We start from the raw sequence: 24,291 nt of genomic DNA, 5'->3' as shown, positions 1-24,291 counted from the left end.
CCTTGAATGAGAATATAGTCATTTCATTTGAACATGAAAATATGAATCGTAGAAGGAACAGTTCTTGTAAACTTCATTGTTCACTCTGGGGTCCTTTAAATTCTTCACCATCTTCTTAAAGTTTTTCATAACTTAAACTGCAATTTAAAGTGAAATTGCACAACTGAAGCGATAGAAGACCTCAGAAGAGTGAGTTTCCATATTGTTCTATATCGCAGCCAATTTCCCTTGAAAGATGAATTTAATCTTTCTCAGAAAATTGCAGTGCGCTGTAATGACCTGTGTATTATTAGTTTGTCTTATCTTGTATTGAAAAAAATCTGACAATGCACAATGTCTAACAGTTTCTCAATACGTTTTTGCCTTCCAGTCTTTTTTTTTTTTCTTGAGGAAGTAAAAGTTGGACTTCCATTCTGCCAATAAGCAGACACTAAAGGTGCAAATCATGGTGGCTTTACTGTCTTTGACTAAGTGCCTTTTCATCTTTTAGTATGAGTATCAGCTCCCAGTGAGGCAAGCTGGACAGAATCGTTTACAAAATAGCCCTCTTAGTATATCTGTTTCATCACTCCTCCCGTCAGCCTGTCTTCTGCACTCTACTGCTCCACCAGGCTGGCGTTACCTATGGAATAATGACAGATGCTTACGATCCTGCCGCAAAGTCCTTTCCCTCAAAACAAAGACCAGAAATTTAGACTACTATAATAACTATACCCCTTTTGTTCTTTTGATAGCTTTCAGTTTAGTTTATTTTTTGACTGGAATACAGTGAGCTCAGCTAAAACAAAAGGCAAAACAGGCAGTTCTGATGGCTCATTATTTGAATTGCAGTAAGGAATAGTAATGACTATTTTTAAACATGAGTCCTGGATGCAGTTTTTCTTCAGCAGAACCAATACTGTGCTAACTCTGTTCTACCACTAGATGGCAGTAACACACCTATGACGCCAATCCAATTCTCTCCCTGAAATTCTATCCTCATTAGACATCTCGGTTTTTTATCAATTTTGCTGTTGAAAATAAAAAGCATTCTTAAAATAAGATTTAAATGTTATGGTAAAAGTGCATATCACCCGAAACAATTGTACAGATGACCAAAAAATCTAGTGAAAATGGAACATTTCAGAACTAAAAAACAAAATGCCATTCCAGGTTCCAGATACCATTTTGAAGAGTGCATAATTTATTCTGTTATTTGAACAAAAAGCACTTGCTCATATCCATTGCTAGCCGATATGAAAGAACAGTGCGGTTTGTATATAAACCGACTTGCAGAGACTGCTTATTCTAGGATTTTATACTGGTTCGCAATTTAAAACTTTGATCAGCATAGCTGGGATCATTGATCTAAAATATCCATCCATCCATCCATTATCTGAACCCACTTATCCTGATCAGGGTCGCAGGGGGGCTGGAGCCTATCCCAGCATACATTGGGCGAAAGGCAGGAATACACCCTGGACAGGTCGCCAGTCCATCGCAGGGCACACACACCATTCACTCACACACTCATATCTACGGGCAATTTAGACTCTCCAATCAGCCTAACGTGCATGTCTTTGGACTGTGGGAGGAAACCGGAGTACCCGGAGGAAACCCACGCAGACACGGGGAGAACATGCAAACTCCGCACAGAGAGGCCCCGGCCGACGGGGATTCGAACCCAGGACCTCCTTGCTGTGAGGCGGCAGTGCTACCCACTGCACCATTGATCTAAAATATCTTCTAGGTATTACCTATTTTTCCCCAGATAAAAATGCTGCTATACAACTCATTGCTATGAAATGTAATTTATGGGGTAGCTATATACGTCTCGATTTTGAATGAAACTGTCACAAACTATAATTTTCCATAATTGCTGTGCTGAATTGTATGAGCAGTCAGCCGTGGCTGACGTGTGGCATTATCTTGGAAGCTGTGGTCGGAGTACGTGTGAATTCAGACTGACTGAAGGGGAATGTTCCAGAAGCTCAGGGCTCTCCAATACTGTAATATACTGCATGTGACTCCCTATGGAGCTAGCTACATATTACATAGGACTGAGGAGTGGATAGCCTTAGATCAATGCAGATAGGCAATTGGTATTTGTTTACAGTTCACCACACAAAGTCGATCTGACAGGTTTGCATTTTGTACAGCAAACATAGACTGCATTCTCTTAGCTCAAATTCCTGAAAATATGACACTATTCCCTGTAAATATCTGACATGCTGGTGCATCAAAAAGCATTTTTGGATTGAATAGTAGCCAAATTGTGTGGTGACAGAATTTCCTGGAACAGTACATAAAGTGGGTGACATGCATCCAGCAGGACTGCAGACAGCTCCCAGATGCCTGACCCTGTCCCGTGATGGCCGATGGTATGGAATGTTGTTTACATGGAGTGGAAATGGCACCGGCATCCCAAATTCTTCCTTTGCCCTGGGACTGACATCGCCCATCCACGCTTATCAAACACCGCTGCTGCGTGCTCACCCTGCCCTGTGGTGATTCTCACTTTCTCAGGTCTCAGTCGCCCGGAAACGAAGCCCACAGGCCTTGTCTTACCTCATTCCTACTGCTCATGTGCCTAGTTGTGCTGTGGTGGCTCACTTTCTCTGAAATAAATACCTAAAATGAATGAATTCATAAATAAGTGCATAAAGAATGAGCAAACCACTTATTCACCCCTGGGCTATGGCTTTTTGAAGCAGGAAAAAGTTATTATTACTTGATTTTGCACTAGGGCAACATTTTTCCAATTAATTCTTGAGGTTGAGGTAGAAAACAGTAAAGGATTAATCCTGAACTTTACCATGATAGTGTTATAGGGCAGTGGAAGAAGCTAGTTTAGAAAAGATCCTTTGTGACAGGACTCCTTATAAACAAATATTATAGATTTTTGTATTTATTTCAGAGTATTCATACAATGTTCTCCAGAGGCTTAATTAAATGATGGAAATCACAAATAGACAGGACCGGATGCTACTGCAGTACGAGTGACCTCTCTGCCATAAAATTCACTTCTCAGCGGCTTTGGATGCAGTGAAGAAGCAGTCAGGTACTACTGGTTTGGGGAACTTGGTCTTCATCTCGTATCTGACAGCAGCGCAGGCTCCCAGTTTGCTTCTCCTACACCGCATGCTTTCAGCGTCACTTAGCGTCTCTACTTGCATTTAATGTCAGTCTTTTCTCAGATGATGAGTGGCATTGGATATAGAAGTTGACTGCACCACCCGAGAGGACAAGATACAAAATAATAATAATAATACAATAAAAGTTGATTTAAGATGTCAAAAATCTAACACTGCTAGAAAAACACCACAACAAGACATCCTGTATCTTAATATCTTACAGTGAATTCCATTTTATGAAATTAAAAAAGCACTTGAAGCCATAGAACAGTAGCGCTTGTGTTATCCATTTCCCTAGCCCCTGAACACAACTCTAGTCTTGCCACAACCATTTTTGTATCACAATGCTTATTGTTTTCCTCACCCTAATACTAATGCTAAGCCAAAGTTTAGGCCTGGGATTTAGAGTTTAAAGTTTAGGCAAAGCCACCCACAGTAAATGACTCAATTCAACAAGGGAAATACAAAAAATGTGTTTAATTATATTTCACTGAAAAAAACCCTAAATAAATAAGGTTATTGTCCCAATGGTGAAAGAAAGTGTGGTGGTCCAATTCCAGGACTTGCCCTTACCCCCTATCCTGAACATAAATGTGGACTTGCCCCAAGCCTAGCTGCCAAAATATAAGTACTTTCACTCCAAGTAAAAAAAAAAAAAAATCTCCATTCGCAAAAATCATTTTGCCTTTTGTTTTTGTGGAACAGATGCTCTGAGATTAGCGCAGGTCTCAAAATGTCTGTGAATCAGCTGCTGAGGCAATTTTAAGTCTTTTCACACATTTCATTTTTTGGAATTTCAGAAGCGAGAGCACCCACACTGAGCCAAAACAGTTTCTCTATGGCTGCCTGCTGACTTACTGAGCAGGCACTTCCGTGCCAGTATCTGCTGCTCTTACATCCAAACAGTGATTACTGCACTGACTGTGTTGACCCTTTAGACAATGCTCTGCACATAATAACCTTTCAGATGAAAGCAGGAGATGAGAAAGCACATTTAAAACACACAGCATATCGCACAGTCACTGAGCTACACTCAGGAACAGGCACCTTTCCAAGTGTGGCAAAGCAAAGTTCAAATTTCCTCAGCCCTATGAAACAAGATTGTATTAGATATTGACACAAGCTTTATCATTTTGTAAGAGTAAATTAATAGTTGGGCATTGACGAGAACCCTTGAAGGGTACTTGCGTTTTATGTTGCAGCGATTTAGAACATTTTTGAGAACAAATCACAAATCAATGCATCTAAGGGTATTCAGAGCAGACTCAGGTACATGTATCATTTGCACATTGTAATACTGTTCTAAATATTAAAATTCTACATTCAAAAATTATGTTATGAATACCTTAGAAAATATGCCTGTCAGATGTCACATCTCACAATATTTATATTTGTTTATTGAAAACCCCCCCCCTGGTACAAAGGACTATTTTCTCTCCACTTCTTACACGAGTGCAATACATTGATCCAATGTGGAGGCAGTTAGCCCGAAAGCATATCACAGAATTGTCCCAGATAACTCTGGTGAGTGTAGTTATAGTTGCTTCTTTCTTTAAGTGTATAGTGTCACATAATGTACAACAGTATCAGTCACTAGAGGAAGGGTAAGGGTAAGATCTGCGAAGGAGAACAGAAAATGAAGCTAGCTCATCTACACTTTAGTATACTATACAAGATCAATTTAAATAAGCACAAATCCCAGTGCTGTTCAACATTAAATCACTGGCCTGCAAAATTGCACCATCAATTGTAATATCAAGGAAATTGGATAAGCAAACTGATTTTAAATTAAGTTTACATACTTTGCACAGTCCGTCTCTTTGAATATAAGTGTCAAAGTAAAGTGCGTAATTAGGTACAGACTCATTAGCATAGACGTGACAGAAGGCAAATTGAGAAGTTAAACCCTGAATTATGACATCAAACCGCCTTTCATTCCTGGCAATAACACTGGATGAGATTGATGCAAATTCAGGTGATTTATATGCAAAGTGAACTGTGCACCTTTTTTTCGCTGCTCGCTCCACTTGTGTGTGTTTGGGGAAATCAGGGGCTGTATGTGAATTATATTCTGTAATAATGTGAGACGTGCATCTGAGATTCCCTCTTTCTCTTTGAATAACAAGATCCCAATCTGCATTGTCAACCAGTCGATGTCTGTCAAGAGGCTGGTGGAACTGATGCATGTGTTGCTGAGGACGTGACCTCCAGTCCCGTTACTTTAATGAAGAGCCAGAACGCTTGGGGAGGTTTAGATATTTACATACGAGTGCGACAGACCTGATAGCTTAATGGAGTGAATTTTAAATCAGTTCCCTGATACCTGCAGATGCAGGACTCGGTTAGCTTCGCATTGGATACTCTCAGCAGCAACCAAGACAGGGTATGGTCATGACTGTTTTCAGAGGCTGAACAACAAATGGAAGTTATAATATTTTGTTTGAAGAGAGTCTACTGTACAGTACATAAAGCCCCTATGGTGACTCATAGCATGTAGCATTAAAATATCACAAAAACTCTCCAAATGTTTCACAGCTGGCAGTAATATCACAGAGAAGCGGCAATTTCCTTTTCTTCTACAGTAGCCTATGTGCATAGCCAATAATAAAAAAAATAGTTTGGCAGATTACGCATTTGAAAGTCTGGACTGCTATTTTGGAAACCAGTGGCTGACATTATGAAATGTTAGTGCATTACCATGGAAATGTGACATATGGGGCCAGTGATTTCTGTGTGCAGATGTCCTGCATTTTGGATGACTCGAGTACTGTCGTCACGCTTATGCAACCCAATCCGTTTACAGTGAATCTCTCAAACGCACGCCGATGCCAGCCACCGTCGGACAAACCAGCCCAGCTTTCTGACCCGCATGACAGCGTGTCCCTGCCATGTTCCTGCTTTGATGTGTTTGTACTCAGGCGATGTGGTGGATCGTTTCTGATCCTGACTTTGATGCGGAGAAATAAAATAAACCACTGAGGCATGGCATGCTTTTTCTCCTTGCACAAATCTTCAAAGTGCAAAAGGTGTGCAGAAAGAACATTCTTTGAACTGAGCTTCAAATGTGGAAGAGGAAGATGATCAATTGATAAAGAAAAGCAGCGGTGATGATCCTACCCTTTGACACTGACGGTGTGACAGTTTCATTTCATAGCTTATTTTCAACCATTCAATCTAGAAAATGTCACATACAGTATCAAAACATTTTAAAAGCAACAACACAAATGTACAAAATCTGATGATACAAAATATGACAAATACAAATGTGGTGTATTTGTTTGCCAGCCCTGTCTGGCACCAACAATCATTTCACAGTCGAAGTAACTTAGATCATATTTTTTCCCCATTCTGACATTTGGCCTGAAAAACAGCTGAACCTCTTGACCACGTCTGCATGCTTTTATGCATTTATTTGCTGCCACATGATTGGCTGATTAAATATTTGCATTAACAAGCTGGCGTACAGGCCCACCTAATAAAGTGATCACTGAGTGTATATCATCCCATGCAGCACAATATTTTAAATGCAGGCCATATTTAAGAAATACAAACTTAATTTGTTGACATGGGACACATTATCCTACACAAAATGCGGAAGAACACACTCAGATGGAAATGAGGCTTTAGAGGAGGTGTGAGATGGGCTCTGCATCTTTAGCATTAGCATTTAGAGTGCCTGTTAATAAAAGGTTTTTTTAAAGGCTTGGGGACCATTGTTTTGGCCTCTCTCCTCATTGGTCACATTCAGGCTGCTGATTGGCAGGCAGGTTTTGAAACCTTCTTGAGTTGTACTTCAAACCATATTCAAAGACAGCTACATCACCTAGAATTCTCCATTCACGCACCACTAGACTACCCTGACCACCTTGGGCTATCGAGAGTGTGCATAATATACAATTCATCAATGCCATATCTTCTAACATGATAGGGACAGTCCTACTGGGACACTTTGGTATTCTTTTGAATTCTTAGCAAAGAAAACATAAACAGCAAACTATCAGAGTTCAATACGGCGAGGAGTTGATGCCTCTGTGGATGATTGACAGCCGATTGCTCACTGGAATGAAGTGAGAAAAGATTGCTTCTCTGGGGAAAATGTGGAGGAAAACAGAAATAGTTTATGAAAAGGAAACCGATTGAGCTGGACATTTTGTGAGACCCCCAGGGGTGCACACTATCTTTTGCGGAACATCTCACATCTTGTGGCTGCCGATCACAGTAAACGCCTTCAAAATAGTGATGACACATGCTCTGATGTCTACTCCAGGAAAATGACCAAAATAAATAAATAAATCCCAGGTACTCCAGAGGACTTACTCCAAATTTTCCTATTGGTGAAATTAAATTTTCATGTTAAATCTTATACTGCCCTTTTACTCAATACATTCAAACATTTTGCATGGGTTACTCACTTGAATTTTACAAAAGTGAAAACAAATGAAAAAAAAAAAAGTAACGAATTGACCTGATTCTAAACCACTCTGTAAAGTTGTGTGTTTATGGGAGCTGAGAGCAGACCTTGGTTTGAAAAGCCAGTGGGTACAACACTACTCAGCCCAGAGTAAGTGCTTGGTGAACCACAGTAATTACATATGGAGAGGCTGCTCTGTAGTTATCTGTCAGTGCGTTCACATTTGAAATGAGTCAACTCCGCTTGACACAGTGAATTTCAAATCCACCATTTTGTGCATTTGTGAATATGAACATTTTTTCAGAACTTGTCAGGTTTGGATTTGGGTTTCAAGACAAGGCTACAGCATTAAAACAACATTCTTTATTATTTCAAATGTAGTCAAAATGACAGTAGTTACAGAAATGACAGACAGCAATGGTTCTGTTTGATTTGGGTCTTTCAGCGTATCCTAGAAGCAGTGAGAGAAGCTTGAAACAAACAGGGTCACAGCGTGAGACTCGGTTCCTAATGCTGCAGTACAGGCAACCATACGGTACAAACATAATTATCCCTGTCAGTCCAGCACTGTTTGCCTTAAATTGGTATTTCACAAAATAATTACCCACTTCAATAGTACATTCTATTTTTAATAATGGTAAAACATTGCTTTTCCCCATCTAAAGCACGTTAAGATAAACTTGTGAGAACATTACTTTTTCCCCATCTAAAAGCACATTAAGATACACTTGTGTGAAAACAATTGATCTGGTGAAGTGATGCAAGTGATTACAACAATGACATGATCAGATCTTCGATATTCATGACAGGAAATACAGTAATTATTCAGCCTACAGCTAAGATTACTGCAGAATAACCCATGGTTCACCTCACATCCTCACAGCTTCACCAAAAATGTTTTATTTTGTTTCTTTAGTGCAATTTTAGACAGTGGTTAACATTTGCAGTTTCAGGAAATTGTATTTGATGAGCAGATGTGATATTAACTAGGGAAATTCTAGAGGGGGAAATCCAGTTTCTGAAAAGTCCAGACATGCAAAGTAAATGCCATTTTGTCGCCCCTGGTTTTACAGGACGTCATAAAAGTAAATCTCTTTAGTACTAGGAAACACAGGGGCAGTTTGCATAGGTGCTCGCATGAAAACAAAACTCAAGTGTTGGTACTTTTGTAAATGTTTTGCATATAAAAAGATACAGCCTGGAGTATGTGATGAATAGCTGAGTGGCGTGAGTATGAGTGAAAATATGTGAAACGATGTGATGGTTTGGAGTTGAAAAAGGAGATGTGTCTTTGGTGCCAGTGTTCAGGGTGAGGCTCCATGCTCAAGGCTCCCAGCAGGTTCCTGAAGGACCTCAATTTAATGTGCAGATGACTGAGTCCCAAACCTATATTAGCATCTGCATTAAATGTCATTATATACACACATGCAATGGGTCAAAAGAAAAACCCATAATCTCGCAATGTGGCTTTGTAATTGAGTGCTTAAAGGTCCATTTCACATGGAAAGCATGCATTTTTGCTTGACAAATTCAATATTTTATGTTGGATATTAACTACTATTGGGGTATCCACTATGGGTAGTTGTTGTAAGCACAGTGTGTGCTCTCTCGTCCAGTTACTGGGGCCCCACAGGGGCACACACAATTCACCATGAAGATACAGCCTGAAGAATAACAAACAATTCATGATTTATTTTATTTATTTTACATTGTCATCGGTATTTCAATTAAATTATGAAGAATATTGGTACATAGCTCAGTACGTACACAATAAATGTCAGGGGCTAATTCACACTTGACTTTTTTTCATAATCTGTGATATGGCGAAATACTAAAAAGTGCAAAATACAGATGTAACTTTTCATTTACCTCTGTATCCATGCCAGTGTAAACAAAATGTATGTGAAAATAGAGTATTTTGTCTTAATATGTCTATAGCTATCAATATCATCTATGTGCTGAAATATTATTTTACTAATCAAACCAAGCTGTTATTTATTGGCAAGATGATGAATAATCTCATTTCTTAACTGAAAACAGAAAGAACACCACCCGGAAGACTGGAGCAGAAATGCTATGTTAAAACTACAAAGGTACGATTGCGTCGCAGCCTGAATCTGCAAATGTTATCAGTATGCACAAAGGATTTTATTCTCTTCTAGTGCCCAAATCAAGCTATGCTGGCTTTGAAGAATTCCTAACAAACCATGTAAATCCTTCCCAATATGTTACCATCAACCAGGTGTGGGTATTGGCTTGATATACATGTAGGTTCAAAGCTGCACACAACTGCTTTTCTGTCAGCTCTTTGCCCTCTCAGTGCATGATGGAAGCTGGCTATTTGCTGTTTTAAGATGGCTCCCCTGGCGAGGCAGGCTGCTACAAAATAACATATCCTGCTGATCCATCATGGCTGAACCTACCATATTTTCAGTCTATGCCAACCCTTTAGTCACCTCAAAGCAACTCAAAGCAACCCATCAGAATTACTTGCACATTACTTGTATCCACGCACACACACACACACACACACACACACACGGGCACTAGCCAAAGTGCCTGTCTTGTAATTCACTTTAGAACTGCAAATAAAAAAAACATAAAAAATGTGCATCGATAAGACTTGTGCAAAAAAAAAAAAGGAAAAAAAAGAACTTGGGAGTCAAATGAGTGAAAGGATGAGGGATGGCAGCACTGAAACATCTAATTAAACCCAAACATCCAGGCTATTCAATCATGCAGTGTAGAACATATCCATGAACCCAAGTATATCGATCCTACACAGCAGTGCACGGGCAGGATTAACAGCATTCCTGAACAAGCACCTTACACTACTCACTGTTCGCACTGAGGGGGGCCTAAACTGCTTTGTTTAGAAACACAGTAACATTTACAAGTGTAATGGAGCGAGTACAAACTCCAGTCATTTCTTACATTATTTCTGTGCAGCTCTTAAGCGGCTATCTTTGACCCATCCATCGTACCTGTTCATTATTCTCACTGGGTTACACAGCCTGACCAAAGCCGTCTTGGATTTCCGGTGGCAATAATTCAATCAATGCAACCATAAGCAAAGCAATAAAGATGAATAAGAAATTCCCTGTTAAAAAATCAAAACAACAATAAGAAAATCACGACCAAAACCCCCATTAATGATGCATGAGAAGAAAACCGCATATCTTAATTTGAAACTTGAAACATCTTTTGTCACATAAGGTGTGATTTTTAAAAAATATATTGTTTCTCTCCTCCCTCCCAAGCCTCACAGCAGCAGAGATGGCAGTTGAGCGATACACTTTTTCCAAGCGCGTTACAGCCCTATTTCACTGCTTATTCAGGTCACTCCTTCCTTACACAACAGTGTGTGCCTTCAAGTGAGTCATGGGTCTCTGCTGTGGGCCGTTCACAGTACAAGTGTTCTCTGAAGACCAGGACACAAGCCTTCTCTGAAATTATGCTCTTAGCATAGTCACGCCGACAGTAGTCACCCCTCTGTGGGTCTCAAAGCTTTTCAGAAGGTATTACACTGGGGGAAGGGGAGGACTTTACGTTCACTGAGGAAGACTACTGTCCAGGAGGTTCTCGCCCTCTTGAAGGTTGGATCCATCATTCTTTTTATCTTTTTCTTCAGCAGTTAGAGGCTAAATCACACGTTTTTTTTTTTTTTTTTTACCAATAACAAAAAAGAAGAAGTAAACGTCACCCAACATATTTCCACACCTGTAAGCCAGTACTGGTGCTCTGTCCATGGGAAACAGACGCAGAAAGAGAGAGAGAAAGAGAGAGCAGGGGGGTAGAGAGGAAAAGAGAGATGACCCTCAGCACTGTTCCGACACGATGAAGCCCTCCTTCTCCTGTCCCACCGGCTCAACCTCGGCGTAGGCGGGGTGTCCCGACCCCCGGCGGAATTTCATGGCCGGCCACCGGCTGGGACGTCTCTGGAGCACATGGGGGGGAAAGGGTGCGGTCAGAGGGGCCCCTGGGAAACAGGCAGTCTGAACACTGCTCTGAGAAATTCCACAGGATCCACTTACACAGTGACTACACTGTATACGGAAGAGAACACACACTGTGACACACCACCATGCAGCGTGGATTCCACGACAACCTGAAAATTACTGAACCCTTCATTGCGCAATACTGACAGTGAGATCACCCCTTAAAAGGCAGAAGAGACTGTAATGTAAAAGGGACACAGTTCAACACACTACGTTACATAAGTTACAAAAAGTTACTAATTCTTGTCGCCACCCTATAGGTACAAAAAAGCCAGCAATATAAAAAACATCGCTATGCTTTATTGGTACATTTGGGAAATTTTATTCTTGTAGAACAAAAATGTATCTCCACTGTCACTTTATTTCTGAGAGTGCATTAACATATTTTGTAGCTTAACTTGCAAAAAATAGTAGGTATTCAAAGTGTGTGAAATCATTTCAGATGCAGAGAACTTTGCCTTTCTCTAATCAGAATTTCTTGTTCTGACACCTGAACATTACTGCCTTTATATCTCTTTTCAGAGATTGGATGCCTGTTTTCAGACTGTGAGATTCAGAATCTTAATATAAACTCCCAGCAGATGGCCAGAAAGGATGTGGTGGATCCATCCATTTAAGTGGGTCATATCCAAAACGATTATACTATAACATTTTAGTTAGAACAGACATCTACACATTGAAATTCTGCTCCTGTCTGCTTCAATTCCACCAGCATGCAGAGCCAGGTAATCCCACTCCATCTCCGTATTCCCCTCCAACATTATTCGCACAATGGTGCCTTTCTAATGTAGCTTAATATAAATTCTGTTCTCTTCTCTACGGAGACTGTGTCTTCCGTTTCATGTTCCAAATCCTGGTACTTCAGTCGAGTGAGTGAGTCAGGGACAGAGTGAGTGACCGATTGAACAAATAATGCTTTTGGACAAAACAAAGATTGAATAATAATGCTTTAGGACAAAAAATACAGTTATCCAATAAATTACATAAAACTGAGTTTTTTTTTAGCGTTACTAATATGTTTTTAATTGTGTTTCGTGACAGTCTCCAGATTTATTTGCAAATAATCACAACTCTGTATAGTAGCAGGAAAGAAAAGTGTGGCTGCACGGTGATGTTCCCACTTTACTTATGAGAACACGGATTAAGTTGTTATGTTATTGCATCCATCACCTTTTTCACATTTTGCAGTAATATTGCCAATGCCTGTATTGATTTACGCCAAATTAATGACCGGGCTGCACAGGATGCCAACCATTCTGGAGAATAACTGGAGTTAATTTAAAGATGCACCTGTCACTGTCAGGTTGGACAGGAACACAAACAAGCACACTCATTCGCATGGCTTTCACTCAATACCCAGCCCTCAGGCTAGATATGCTCGCTGTCTATCATTCTAATAGAGACCTGCTATTACACGGCAAGCATTTTGATTTTCTTACTGCTATTCCTGTGTGCATCTTCTACTGACAACATCACAAAGTTTGGCTTGGAAACGTTCACGATTCCTAACTTCACCGATACTGTGGCTTTTCCCTATGTTATGGTTTTGATCGCCATATGGAATCTGTATCAATATACATTCAGTAATAACTTTTACTATAAAGCCTTTCCATATGCCAAGAATTTCAATGATTTCAAGCAACTCAAGTACACTGTACATCTGCTCTTACATAAACAAAGTGCATCACTTATTTTACTTAAAAGGCTCCTGGCAAATTGACTCTTAGCACAGAAACCTTATGATCAAAAGCCTCCTTATCCACAAAGAGCTAAGCTAGGTAAGGGGTTTAAAAGATAAAGATATAGTTATCTTGTGATGTTAACTGAAAGCTTACATCCATACTGAAAGAAGCACTACTTCTGAAGTGGCCCCCTGCCAGCTTCCCGATGGACAGATACGGCACATTCACCGGAAGGCGGTGGGGGACTGATCTCCTGGTTTGATGGCCGAGCAGCAGGGGGCGCTCACCTCGATGAAGAACAGGCTGGCGGCAGACGTCGGGTGGTGGTACATGTAGACGGTGACGAGGATGGCGGCGGTCATGATGAGTATGATCATCAGGACTCCCACGATGAGGCCCGTGTGCAGACTGCCCTGCTTCATCTCCGCTGAGCTGTCGGCTGGCGAGGCTGAAACACACCACCCCGCCCCTCATTACCGGACACCAAATGGTAAAACGGTTGGCATTTATATAGCGCCTTTATCCAAAGCACTGTACAATTGATGCTTCTCATTCACCCATTCATACACACACTCACACCAACGGCGATTGGCTGCCATGCAAGGCGCCGACCAGCTCGTCAGGAGCATTTGTGGGTGGGTATCTTGCTCAGGGACACTTCGACACAGCCCGGGCGGGGGATCGAACCAGCAACCCACCGACTGCCAGACGACTGCTCTTACTGCCTGAGCCATGTCGCCCCACACCAGGCTAGGAACCACAGCCATACCACCCTGCCCTGTTCCCCTCATTACTGCACACCAGGCTAGGAACCACAGCCACACCAACCTGCCCTGTTCCCCTCATTACTGGACACGCAGCTGGGAACCATGACCAGAGCCCTGCCTCGTTCCATCATTACCATTCACCAGGCGAGGAACCATAGCCACACCGCCCCGCCCCATCCTATCATTACTGGACACCAGACTGGGAACCATAGGCACACCACCCCGCCCTGTCCCCTCGTTACTGGACACCAGGCTGGGAACCATGACCAGAGCCCTGCCCTGTTCCCTCATTTCTGGACATCAGGCTGGGAACCATAGCCACACAGCAGCCAATGGCCTTTCACATGAGAAGAAAGACAGGGATTTAAAATGCAGAGACCAGGGATGAGGCACTCGCTCAGTGGGTGTTTATTTTTGATTGGCAGGCTAAGCGTCGCAGAGAAATCTAATGTATAGTCTTTATCCACAGCTAACAAACACAGATAGCTTGTTGCAATTCATCTGTTATACTGTTCAATGCTCTTTGAACCGTTTTATATTATTTTCAGGTGCACAGTGTGTGTTATATTTCAGCTGCTCAAAAGGATTTATCTGTACCCACAGCTTCTAGTTCAAAGAGATAGGCATGTTTGTATTGGAAAATGGAAAAACTGTGCAGTTCTAATGAGCATATTTTTTCAGCTGTTTTTGTTCTGCACTTCCACTCCCGTACACCTGGGGTCACTCATGGCACATTCACTCTATCCCCAAAGCCTGCAGCCCTTGACCAAAGAACCCTGTGCTTTTTCCCAATCGCCAGCCCTCAACCTTGCAATGTAAAGGCAAATCAAGTTATGCATTGCATCATGACAGACACATTATTTGCGGGGTGTTTACGTAATTTCCTAATCAAGCGCTTTGATATCTTCGTCCTTGTGATGCGATCAGCCAATCGGCATTAATTAGGGCACGCGTTCCGTACGCGTATCCACAGCCCGCACGGCAAACGAGAAGTGGCGGTTGGCGAGGAGAAGACAGACGTCGCGCTGCACCGACGGCCTCGCCGTGGCATGTTTTCTGTAAGAGCGAGATTAACATCGCTCTGCGCCTGCTTAGCTATTCATAAGATGTCTGCTACGCCTGACTGCTGCAAGGAATAAGCCTCCGCTCAAGGTTAGCACATCTCGCTTAAGAGAGAGCGAGAGAGAGAAAACTCATATGTGGGATTTGGAAAATGTCTGCGCTTGTGCAATTATTGCGGCTCGGTCTGGTAAGGGCCAGGAACAGTCGGTCAGCCTTTCCTCGAGAGAGGGAGAGAGAGAGAGAGTGAGAGAGGGGAGAGAGAGAGAGAGGGAGAGAGAGAGTGAGAGGGGGAGAGAGAGAGAGAGGGAGAGAGAGAGTGAGAAGGGGAGAGAGAGAGTGAGAGAGGGAGAGAGAGAGAAAGAGTGAGAGGGGGAGAGAGGGGAGAGAGAGTGAGAGAGGGAGGGAGAGAGAGAGGGGAGAGAGAGTGAGAGAGGGAGGGAGTGTAAGAGAGAGAGAGGGGAGAGAGTGAGAGAGAGAGAGAGTGTGAGCCCCGCTGGTGAATGACAGAAAGCCCTGGGGCTTTTTCGGAGGGGTTCGAGTGCCCTGCCAGTGCACTGTAGGGCGAAGCTGTCCTCCCAGGGAACCTCTTCTTGGGCCTCTGGAGTAACGGCGTGCCAAAATGAGCACGGGCGATTTCATCTGAACAACAGGGATTTCCCACCCTGTGATCACTGGGGAAGCCTACACTTTGTGTCTGGCACGGAGCGATGCCCGGGCCATGTCCTTGCTGTATTAAAACTGTGACAATGTTTTATCGCATTGCATAATGCGCATTGGTCTGGCAGGCACAACTGTCAAAAGCCACTTCCATCACAATTTGTATTTCAACATTTACACTCTAACACAGATTGCATTTTTATATACACTCCATTCATACAGCTGTCTAATTCTTTACTGCAGCATTCACTTCTATAGCCAATATGGCAAGTAACACTAATAAACATGCACAAGCACAAGTGACTGAGGTAAAATATTAAGTACGCAACCACTTAACACAGTGCTAATTCCCATACTTAGGATATACAGTATTACAGTAAAAGAGAGCTCCATGAATAAAGAGCAGGAATTTAGAGTAATTACAGCTATAACTATAAAATGAGTCTACTAAATGTTCTGTGAACAGGAGTGGTTTAGATCTAGGAGGTTAGCATCTGCTGGAAGAGGAGGTGGGGTTCCAGCCTGTGTGGAAGGACAGGGCCTTTTACGTCCTGACTGCTCCACGCATCGAAGAGACCAGATTACATGACATTACATTATTGGCATTTGGCAGACGCTCTTATCTAGAGCGACATACAACAAAGTGCAAAGTGCCAGGGACAAGCGCGCTGAAAGACCCGAGAGGGAAGTACAATTTAAAGTGCTAACTGTACAACAAGGATAAGGACTAGGACCTGTTTGATTGATCTGATCAATCAATCAATTTATATCTAAAAATGTTTTTTTTATATTTTTTTATCGCCAAACAAAACTAGCAAAAATATCAGCCTTGTGTTATAACACAAGTAAAGACAGTAGTGAGAACTGTAGAAACAACAACACAACAACAACAATCAGTTAATCAGAGAGAGTACCTCAGCCCATTAGCGGACTCTTCAAACAGATGCACCAAAGTGCTCTGCAAGACCACCTAGGCCTGAAGAACAGCTGTGTACTGGTATACTGTGGGCCCAGAATGAAAAAGAGACAGCTGTGGATGGACACTGATTATAAATGTGTTCTGCTGTTACCAAAGCTAATTCTACACTTGCCAGTTTGGAAAATATAACCAAATTTTGGAGCCATTTAACGAAAAACCCCAACACAATTAATGGCCTATTCTAATAACCATAATATCTACACCAATTTTCTTGGCTATTCCCATCATGAGCTTATGGCTTTTGTGACAATTGCTGATATCATGTAAAACCAAAAAAAAAAACAAATACACTGCTGAAATGAACCTAGAAGAAGCTAATGAAGTGATCACAAAACAAATTGTTATGGGTTTTTTTTTTCTCGTGAGAACGGCTTGTGCATTCCTTTCCAATCAATTTATTGTATTGCAGCTTTATTTTGTTTGGGCTTTAATTAGCAGCTCGCAGGCCTTGTGGTAGGGTGGTGCTGGCTCTGAGCCTATTCATTTCCATCATACAAAAGCAGGAACATTTGGAGCTGTAATCAAACCCGCCTGGTGTGTGTGCATGCGATTGTGGGAGGCTGCGGCCCGTCTAATTCAAATCACTGCTGGCTGTGTTTGCTGCTGCAGCGCACGCAATCAAACACTGGAGCTGAGCAGGACAATTCATTTCAGCCGCATTCATAATGAACCTGGCATCAGACTGGAAAACACCAGCGTATTATTCCTTTAATCAAATAATAATAATTGAATAAATGAATTCTTGACACAAGCCCAAGAGCAGATATGAAAATGCTGCTAGTGGCAGCAAGATTTCGGGTGACCTTGGAAAAAGGGCCACCATGGACAGGTCTGCCTGTGGATGGCACTGAACATGTGAACATAGGGCAGCCTGTAGTGTAGTGGTTAAGGTACATGACTGGGACCCGCAAGGACGGTGGTTCGACAGCCGTTGGGTGCTGGGGCAAGGCCCTTAACCCTGCATTGCTCCAGCGGAGGATTGTCTCCTGCTTATTCTAATCAACAGTACGTCGCTCTGGATAAGAGTGTCTGCCAAATGCCATAAATGTAATGTAATGTAATGCTTAAACTTCGTAAAATGTTCAGTGCTGTTTCAACTACAACAGGGTGCATATGAGTCCACCAGGGACCATGCTGTATGCAGTAAGTTAGAGTTGATTTAACACTGAACATTTTACTGTGTAGAGGTCACAGAACCTGAAAGTGTGAGCAATTTACGTTAGCAAGCTGCCTGTCGGATCCTGGGATAAATAATGCAGAGAAGGATCTAGAAACAGGGCACAGCAGTGCCGACTGAGGCAGAGAAGCAATGCTTTGATAAAAAATAAGGAATGGAATCAGGATAAAAGTTGGATAAAAGTAAATAATTATTTTGTGAATTCCTGACAGGTCAAATTCACCTCACAGAGGGGATGTGAAGAAATCCTTCCGTCAAAGATATTTCCAGTCTAACGGAAACAATAATTAAAAATGGAAGCAAATTCTGGCAGTTCTGTGCAAGAAAATTACTTCGCCTTGTCTTTCTTCACTAAACATCTCAGATTGCATCTGCTCACAGTGCTGACAGTTCTACTGCCAGCATCGTTCTTTATTATTATTTATTATTTTTAATGGATCATAGTTGGAAATTATAAGGGGATGGGTAGTCACAGCAGTTATTATTCACATCATTTGCCTGCATTGTTGTTGCTTGGATTATACACAAAACAGTTTCTGGAATTAGGAGGAGACAGATAATGAAATATAGTGTCATTCATTTGTCTAAATTGCCAAGTATTAAACAGTGCACAACTTTATCTGTTCCTGGAGTGGTCAGAAGCTCCAGGTTTGATAGTCACCTATCACTCACAACCAATGTCAAACCTTAACAAACAGTGCACCAACAATATCCAATAGACATGGAGGTAACGTCAAGTGTGCAACTACCACATCAAATTTCTAACCAACACCACAAAATCTCCTTCTGACAAATCAATGGTAGATCCATGACGGTTGCTAACTCATTTACATTCACTTCACAAGAGCGGAACTTTTTCTTCACATTTTATTCATATGATTCAATTAAACTTATGGTGCTTTCATAACTATGGAGTTATGAAAAGGCAAATGCTTGGTTGTCATAAGAACTGGGATCCTTAACTTAATTAAAAGCTAAAATTAGACCATGAGAAACTGTTAACTGAAAAAATGCTAAACACTTAATAAGTGTCCTCAACATTTGATCAGCTGCTCAGTATCCCTTCAGACACAGTCTGAAGCCTATTAGCACTTCTCTGCCCTCACAGACCAAACTTTTCAAATGTCACAAGGAAAAAAAGTAATGTTCAAGACCTGTGGAAGCGTGAAGTTGAAACCAGTTAATATCGGTAGCAGTCTGAAAAGATATAATTGTGCTATTGAACCTGTAATCGTAATTTTTATTTTCATTGGACTATAACGTGAAGCGGCATACGATCACACCTCAGTGCAGTATTTCAATGCCTTTATTGACCGATAATCAGACTGAAGTAAAACTGGACATTTTGATGTAAAATAGCATTTGCTGCCCCTGGAATGTTGCTTTACTGCTACAGTGGCAAAAAACGGCGCCTCATTATTAAGTGTTTCGATTGGATACGGGTGGCACAACAGGTTTATCGGATTGATTCACTGGATTGTTTATGTTCTCGGGTCTCGTCTCTGAGGCATTTAGAATGGGTGCCATACATTTTGGTGAACACTTAAGATTCAAGAAGCTTCAGTGGTCCATAATTCAGTTCTGCTTTCAATAGCAGACACAGCGCAGTCCCAGATGGAATGCATTTTCCACCCCTGTGCGTTCAGACAGAGCGAAAGGCCAGCGGAGGGAAAATGAAACGCGCCCGATTGAAATACCAGCCGTGGGTTATGCTTAAGGGATTGTGTTAAAGCCATTAAGAGCAGGCATTGTATAATTGCTCCTGTTTAGACAAGCCTGTCTGGTAATGTCTCCCCAGAATTTCCTCATATTTTTCTCTTGTGAGGAGGTCAAGTTCTTGCGTTTAGCAGGTAAACAGATTTAGAATGTCTGATCTCCTAAAATGACTACCTGCAACAACTTAAAGCTTGACAAACACCAAGACTGCTCTTCTCTCAGAGTGGCGGGGGAGGGGGTTTGGCAAAACAGTCTGTCTCAGAATAAAGCGATATTAATCCACGCTAAACCAGGAAAACAAATGCCAGACGGAGATCATAAGTTGTCCCGCATGACAGAATAACAACAACAGAAGAGAGACGTAGAGAGACCGTTCTTTCCTGCTTCTTAGGAGACCAATTTCTCCCCCTCTCCAGCAAAGAGTTGAATTGCGCTCGCAGCAGTGAAACTCGCTCGGGGTGGGCTGCTAATCGCCGGTGTTAGCGCGGGTCGCTGCTGGAGGCCAAGACTAAGCGGTTGCATAACCAACTCGGCAGCTGAGTCTAAGACAAACAGCTGTGCGACGCTGCGCTCCGCAACAGGCATCTGCAGCTCACAGCCTCCCTCCCGCTAGTTTAAATCTAATGATATGCACTCCTTAGCAAGTCAACTAGGAAAGCTCAGCAGCTGAGGAGACTTTCTGAAGGAATGTCAGCTGTAGGACGCACTATAAATGGAAGAGGGCTCTCTGAGGCATGAACGGATGAAGTGTGAGGAGAAAGTTGGATGGCTCGATCTTAAGGGGAGCAGAGAGGAACAGGTTCTCATTCAAGGGGCTGACAAAGCCAATAACCTAGAGTAATATCCCAAGAAAAACTGTCCCAGGAGATGGGAGAGGTCACATACAAATGTTTTTGAAGCCATTTTATAGATCAATCACAACATACAGATAGTATAAATGACCGTGTTAAAGTAGGAAAATAAGGGTGGCTGTAAAAGACATTAGTGCTTCCCATTTAGGACATAATGAGCTGGAAGACCATGGCTGACCTCACCCGGCATGACTGCTTTCACACTGAATTACAGGTGGGGCCGCTGCAGTCTTTTCACCTTGACGGTTAATGTCTCTTAATGGCGTGCATCTCTGCGTTCATTTCAATGTCTCTCATGTCCACAGTGACCGTGAAGGAATACATTGTGCATGCTTAAAAAGGCATGTCCTTAAGTAATCCTATCGTATGAATCAGCATGACCATTTCATCCTCCCTAATTTACCGCATCAAACATCGCTTTTCATGCTCTTTTGTTCCGAGTGAGGAGACAGACATGCTGGCAGAAGGGATGCAAAGATAATAAAAACTATAAATCTGTACAATGTTATGAGCATTATAAAAAGTAACTGCTCAACTTGTAAAACTTGTAAAAATTCAACTTGTGCTGGTCCTACAAAAAGTGTCAATTGAGTGAGGCAATTTTTTAAGGTCCTCAATTTCAGGAGCACCCTGGAGTCCTGAAGGACTGCACAACTGCAAAAGATCACACGCCTATGATGCTCGTGGGTCAAGAGGCCTGGTACAGTGAAACACGTGATTTTGATTATGCAGAAATAATGGCTTTTACAGTGCATTACGCCCATGTAATTACCGATGGAGCAACTATGAATCAAGCAAAGCACCCTGTCCATTATTGGGTGCAGCTCCCCAAGCCAGTTCACTGTGTTTATGGGGACAATCACTCACACTGCAAATCTCATTCCATCCATAGTCCCAGAAAGGCATGATAATGGGATTAATTCCAGAGGCTCGAAGGAGTCAATCAGCAGACCCCCTTTAACGGGAGCCTGATCTGTACGTGTCCCTCTTCAGCAGTTAGCCATCATTAGCAGCTACCCGCAGCCCCCTTATATTCTTAGCGTCCGTTTTTTAAGACACGGGGAGCCCCCCGTCCATTTCAGGCTGACACTCACGTTTCCATTCCCCCGTTGAGCTTTGTCCACCCAGCAAGAGCAGAAGAGTAGACACAGTCAATACTAATGATCCATCTAAGGGGCACAAAGCAATTTAAAGCACAACCGGAGACCGGCCTGCATCAATTTAACTGGAAAGTGTCGTTTGAGGCCTGCGTTATTGAGCGTAGCCTACGAGCAGATGACTCATTCACAATCGCAGAGGACGCTCCCATATTTCCCCCTATACATTTTCCAGAGGGACACGCACACACACACTGGTCATCTATGGATTGTGCCATAAAGGTTGGATGTGTTTTTGGAACATGGAAAAGCTCAGTACATGCAGTACAGTCTGTATGTATTTGGACAGTTGGCAGTTGGTACAATATCTGTTCCTTTGGCTCTGTACTCCAGCTCATTGGATTTGCAATGATATAAAAATGTGAGGATAAAGTACAGACTGTTCCCTTCAATTCGAGGGTATTTACATCCATATTGTGTGATGTGTGTAGGAATCACATATTTCATACATAGTCCCCCCATGTTAGGGGACCAAAAGTAATTGGACGGTTGGCTTCTCGGCTGCTTCTGAATAGTCAGGGGTATTCAAACGCTCCCGTTCTGAACCCGCTGCCTGTAGATCTTGCCGAGTCCTCTGCCTCTCTCTTCAGGGCTCATACTGCTTGTGAAAATTGACTGGTTACTCAGCCCAGCCCTCGAGGCCTTCCTCCGCTCCGTGCGCACTCTCAGCTTTGAGCGTTTGGAAATAAACACGATGCGAAATAACGAGAGCTCTAGTTCAACATACTTTCCCAAAAAGAAAGCGAGGGCTTTGAGTGGCTTGCCGCAGTATTGATTCGGTGTCATATAGCAGTTTAAGCTCACACAGCACAAAAAGCATCAGCAGGATGAGGAAAATGTGTCCCTACAAGGAATAATGGTCAAACTGATTAAATAAGGTTAATGTGAGCATAATCTTTGATCTTTAATCAATAATCTTTGTTCTTTTTTTGTTTGTTTCTTGGCTCCTGTTTCCTCTAATATGTGTTTTTATGTTGAAGGTTTTTCTTTCTTACTTAAACGACACAAAAAAATAGATTTTGTCATTTTTCTTCCAGGCTCATCATTCAAGCAGGATTACTATAACTATGATAGAGTAAAGGGACAGGGAACATTGAACCATAATTCAATTTCATGACTCACTGTAAATACTAACTGTCTTATCCACTGAATCCCACAGTCTCTGTCTGTCCGTGCTGCAGTGTTGTGGCTGCAGTTCTATCACCATCTCCATCGACTGAAGGGCTAGTGAACCGGCCTCCCAGTCCTCCTGGGACCCAAGTGCCAGCGACAGCCCTCAGTTTCACAGCAGCCTCAGTGACTGCGTAACCCCACACTGGCGGGGAAACAGCCTGCAGCCTGCCCATGCTCCCTGACACAATGATTGATCTGTCCAATACCAACACTGTACAGTTAGCAATTTCAATCAGCTCTGCAAGCGGTGCGTCGGACGCACGGACACGCCAGGGCGCCCCACCCAGAAGTCAACGCCCGCCGTCTATACTGCAGCGCGTGCAGTTTGTGCTCGGTAAACGCAGACGTGCTCCTCTGGCAAGAGGCACAGCAAACTCTGCTTCTGAGGGACCGAACTTCACGCCTCCATTTTTGCATTTAGACGATGTTCGCATGCAGACTGTCTCAGAGATCAGACCGTGTACTTATACAGCGTAACAGGGCAGGATGAACAGTCAAGCAGGCGCACTCCACTCACCTCCGTTGTCCTTGAGGTGCAGAGCGATCTTGGTGTCATCTGTAGGATGAAAGGAGGAAAGAAAGAGCATGAGGAATGAGTGGAGGAGTAGGTGGAAGTGTGGAGAGGTGGGGGAGGGACAGTTTGGGTGTTATAATGTTTCAAACGCTAAGACAGTCCTGCGCTTTTCAAGAGATTCAGAATCTCATCTAATAGATAATGGTATCTTTTAATAGACTGGCGACAGGTTTGGGTAGTTGATTATGTTCAATAAACACGCAGGGATGCATTTTTCCAAATTGATTATTTAAGCAGGGGCACCCATCCAGTACTTAATTTGGCTTGGCACAGAATTTTAAGCACATCAAACCATAAATTATTGAGCCGTTAATTATTGTAAGTGATGCACTAAAAGGATTTAAGTAGATTAGTATACAAGGAGTTCGGGGAGTAAAAACTAGCAAGTGGAAGGGTCATTTTTTTAAACACATACACAAACCTCGGTCTTCTATACTCACACTGTGAAGACATAATGATGATGTAATGGGCTTGTGAATGATTATAAGTGATACAAAATGGTTAGAAGGGGTTCTTAAATAAAAGGGCAGACTCACAGTGAATTTCTGACCTATGAGCTCACTGCAGGAACAGTTTCAGCGAAGGGGAAAAGATGCACAAAATGAAACCCGCTCAGCCAGTCACCATGGCTTGTGTAAACAGTCTCTGAAGACAATTCACAGATGTCATTACCTTCTTTATGCATTTAATTTGGAATACCAAATCATGTGTTGTTGAATTCATCCATGAATTGCAGAGAATGCAGCTAGTGCCTGTGCCTGATTTTGACCTTTGGCCAAAATCTCCATCCCTGTACAAAACTACAGCCGACTGTTTGCTACTGGCTCGGACTAGATTCCACAAGGAGTATCACTGCATCTATGGCTAGTGCTTCACCTGGGTGCACTATGTGAGATGCCCAGACATTCAAAGCCCATAGATGGAACCTATTGTAGTGCAAGGGACTGCAATTCTGTACACTGAGAAGCTTCCCT

At 42.4% G+C, this 24,291-nt stretch overlaps 1 protein-coding gene across 1 annotated transcript in view; it reads right to left on the bottom strand.

The window, feature by feature from the left end:
* Positions 1-7,872: 7,872 nt before the first annotated feature.
* LOC133127264 (plexin domain-containing protein 2-like) overlaps positions 7,873-24,291 on the bottom strand; it is a 113,716-nt gene continuing 97,297 nt past the window's right edge. The window contains exons 12-14 of the mRNA XM_061240004.1: positions 23,261-23,299; positions 13,492-13,652; positions 7,873-11,462 (exon numbers count right to left, since the gene is read on the bottom strand). Coding sequence (XP_061095988.1) covers positions 11,343-11,462; positions 13,492-13,652; positions 23,261-23,299 — 320 coding nt within the window. The 3' untranslated portion in view covers positions 7,873-11,342. The remainder of the gene's footprint in view (positions 11,463-13,491; positions 13,653-23,260; positions 23,300-24,291) is intronic.

The sequence above is a fragment of the Conger conger genome, chromosome 4 (genome assembly GCF_963514075.1).
Source record: "Conger conger chromosome 4, fConCon1.1, whole genome shotgun sequence".
In the NCBI taxonomy this organism is placed as follows: Eukaryota; Metazoa; Chordata; class Actinopteri; order Anguilliformes; family Congridae; genus Conger; species Conger conger.
Note: the sequence above shows the minus strand (reverse complement) of the source record. Positions and strands in the feature narration are given on the sequence as shown.